The sequence below is a fragment of the Priapulus caudatus genome, unplaced genomic scaffold, assembly GCF_000485595.1.
Source record: "Priapulus caudatus unplaced genomic scaffold, Priapulus_caudatus-5.0.1 Scaffold828, whole genome shotgun sequence".
In the NCBI taxonomy this organism is placed as follows: Eukaryota; Metazoa; Priapulida; class Priapulimorpha; order Priapulimorphida; family Priapulidae; genus Priapulus; species Priapulus caudatus.
In genome coordinates this window covers 83,222-84,853 of record NW_014577889.1, presented here as the reverse complement: position 1 = coordinate 84,853, position 1,632 = coordinate 83,222, and the positions used below count along the sequence as shown (strand labels likewise).

The 1,632-nt window shown below is 46.0% G+C and overlaps 1 protein-coding gene across 1 annotated transcript in view; it reads right to left on the bottom strand.

Moving 5' to 3' along the window:
• The window catches only part of LOC106813810 (FGGY carbohydrate kinase domain-containing protein-like), a 12,009-nt gene that overhangs the window by 6,406 nt on the left and 3,971 nt on the right, over positions 1-1,632 (bottom strand). Inside the window, exons 9-10 of the mRNA XM_014818037.1 lie at positions 932-1,039; positions 277-335 (exon numbers count right to left, since the gene is read on the bottom strand). Of these exons, the coding sequence (XP_014673523.1) occupies positions 277-335; positions 932-1,039 (167 nt within the window). The remainder of the gene's footprint in view (positions 1-276; positions 336-931; positions 1,040-1,632) is intronic.

Below are 1,632 nucleotides of genomic sequence, written 5' to 3'. Positions count from 1 at the left end.
CATCATCCCCTTCGTCATTGTCGTTGTTGTCGTTGTCGTTGTCATTGTCATAATCATCATCATCATCATCATAATCATCATCATCATCATCATCACCACCACCACGATCACCATCCCCATCGCAGTAATCATCATTGTAATCAATCACGACTCACGGCTAGTATCTGGAGAACATTTTTATGAACTCCACGAGATCTTGGATTCCCGACAACAGATTAACGAAAAGACTGCTTCCTAACAGATGGCAAAATGCAGCATGTTTACTCGTCATAATACCTTTGCTTTAGAGACATCACTTCTGCATAGGCAGGGTGAGTTTCAATGATATGGTCCAGCTGCGAAAAAAATATATTCAAGCAAAGCGATGTTACAGTAGATTTTTACAAGATTGAGCAATACACTTAACTCTACATTCATGTAGATGTAGGCAATACCAAAGAATAAGGCAAGGATAGCATCAATTACCATACTTGAGTGCTGAAAAGTAGCACTAGAGTACTTAAGTTCGCGAAGTTAGTACAACTCCACATGCACGGTTGCAAGTAATAGCCCTGTAAGCTATACAGTCTAGACTATTGAGACCACACGCGTTGGTAGCCTAGCTTTAGTGTACAGCATTGCTTTTACTCTTGCATGCCCGGTAGAAAACTTCACGCTAGAGCTAGAGTCAATCAGGACCCTTGTGTTGCCACGCTGTTATGTTATACGTTGTCCTAAACGTATGTGGTATTGTATAGTTTAGAACTTCTGGTATAATCCGTAGAATCAATTGAGACAAACACAGTTTAAGAAACACGTTTTATTCTTTCTCCCAGCCAACGAGAGCGACACCTCGCGTCAACATTCTTATGTATGGTTATTATAAAATTTAGTGCGCGGATATACAACACACGCGTACCCCGATGACAGCAAGGGTGCATGTATGTATTACCAGTTTTCCTGCAGCGCTCTGTCCAGCTTCGCTGAGCCAGTAGTTAGGCACCATGGCGGCGTAGAAGGGTCCCCACACGCCAGGAACAAACAGCGGTCGTTCGCTGATCTGCCGAGAAATCAAACACATTGCAAACCTCGTTGCATGCGCTCCTACACGAGCATGCATTCCCACGTATGTTGTTTGCGTCAGCTTCCTAAGAGCACAAACTTGCATTGTAGTTCCGACAAGCATAACTAGATGTAGAATTGACTTTCCAAACTGAGCGAGATAATCACGCCCCTCTCGGATATTGTTGTCAGGTCAGTCAAGCCAACGGAGTTTTTGCATTGTGCACAACTTTGCGGGGCATTAATACTACCATAATATCATAATTACTAAGCATTGCTTTTAGAATGTCCCACGGAAGCTCAGATTGGCTAGAGTTGCTTGACAGACATGCAAGGCGGACACGTTGATTGACTTGCCATCGCATACGAGTGGTTCCACACATCTTCTTCTTCTTCTCGGGTCACTACACTAAACTCGACCTAGTCACTGGTTCCACACATCGAGTTTCATCTAGGCGCACCCCCCACCACACGACACCTCCGCGGAGGTGCAGGTGGCGCCCCCACCACACGACACCTCCGCGGAGGTGCAGGTGGCGCCCCCACCACACGACACCTCCGCGGAGGTGCAGGTGGCGCCACCGTAATGAC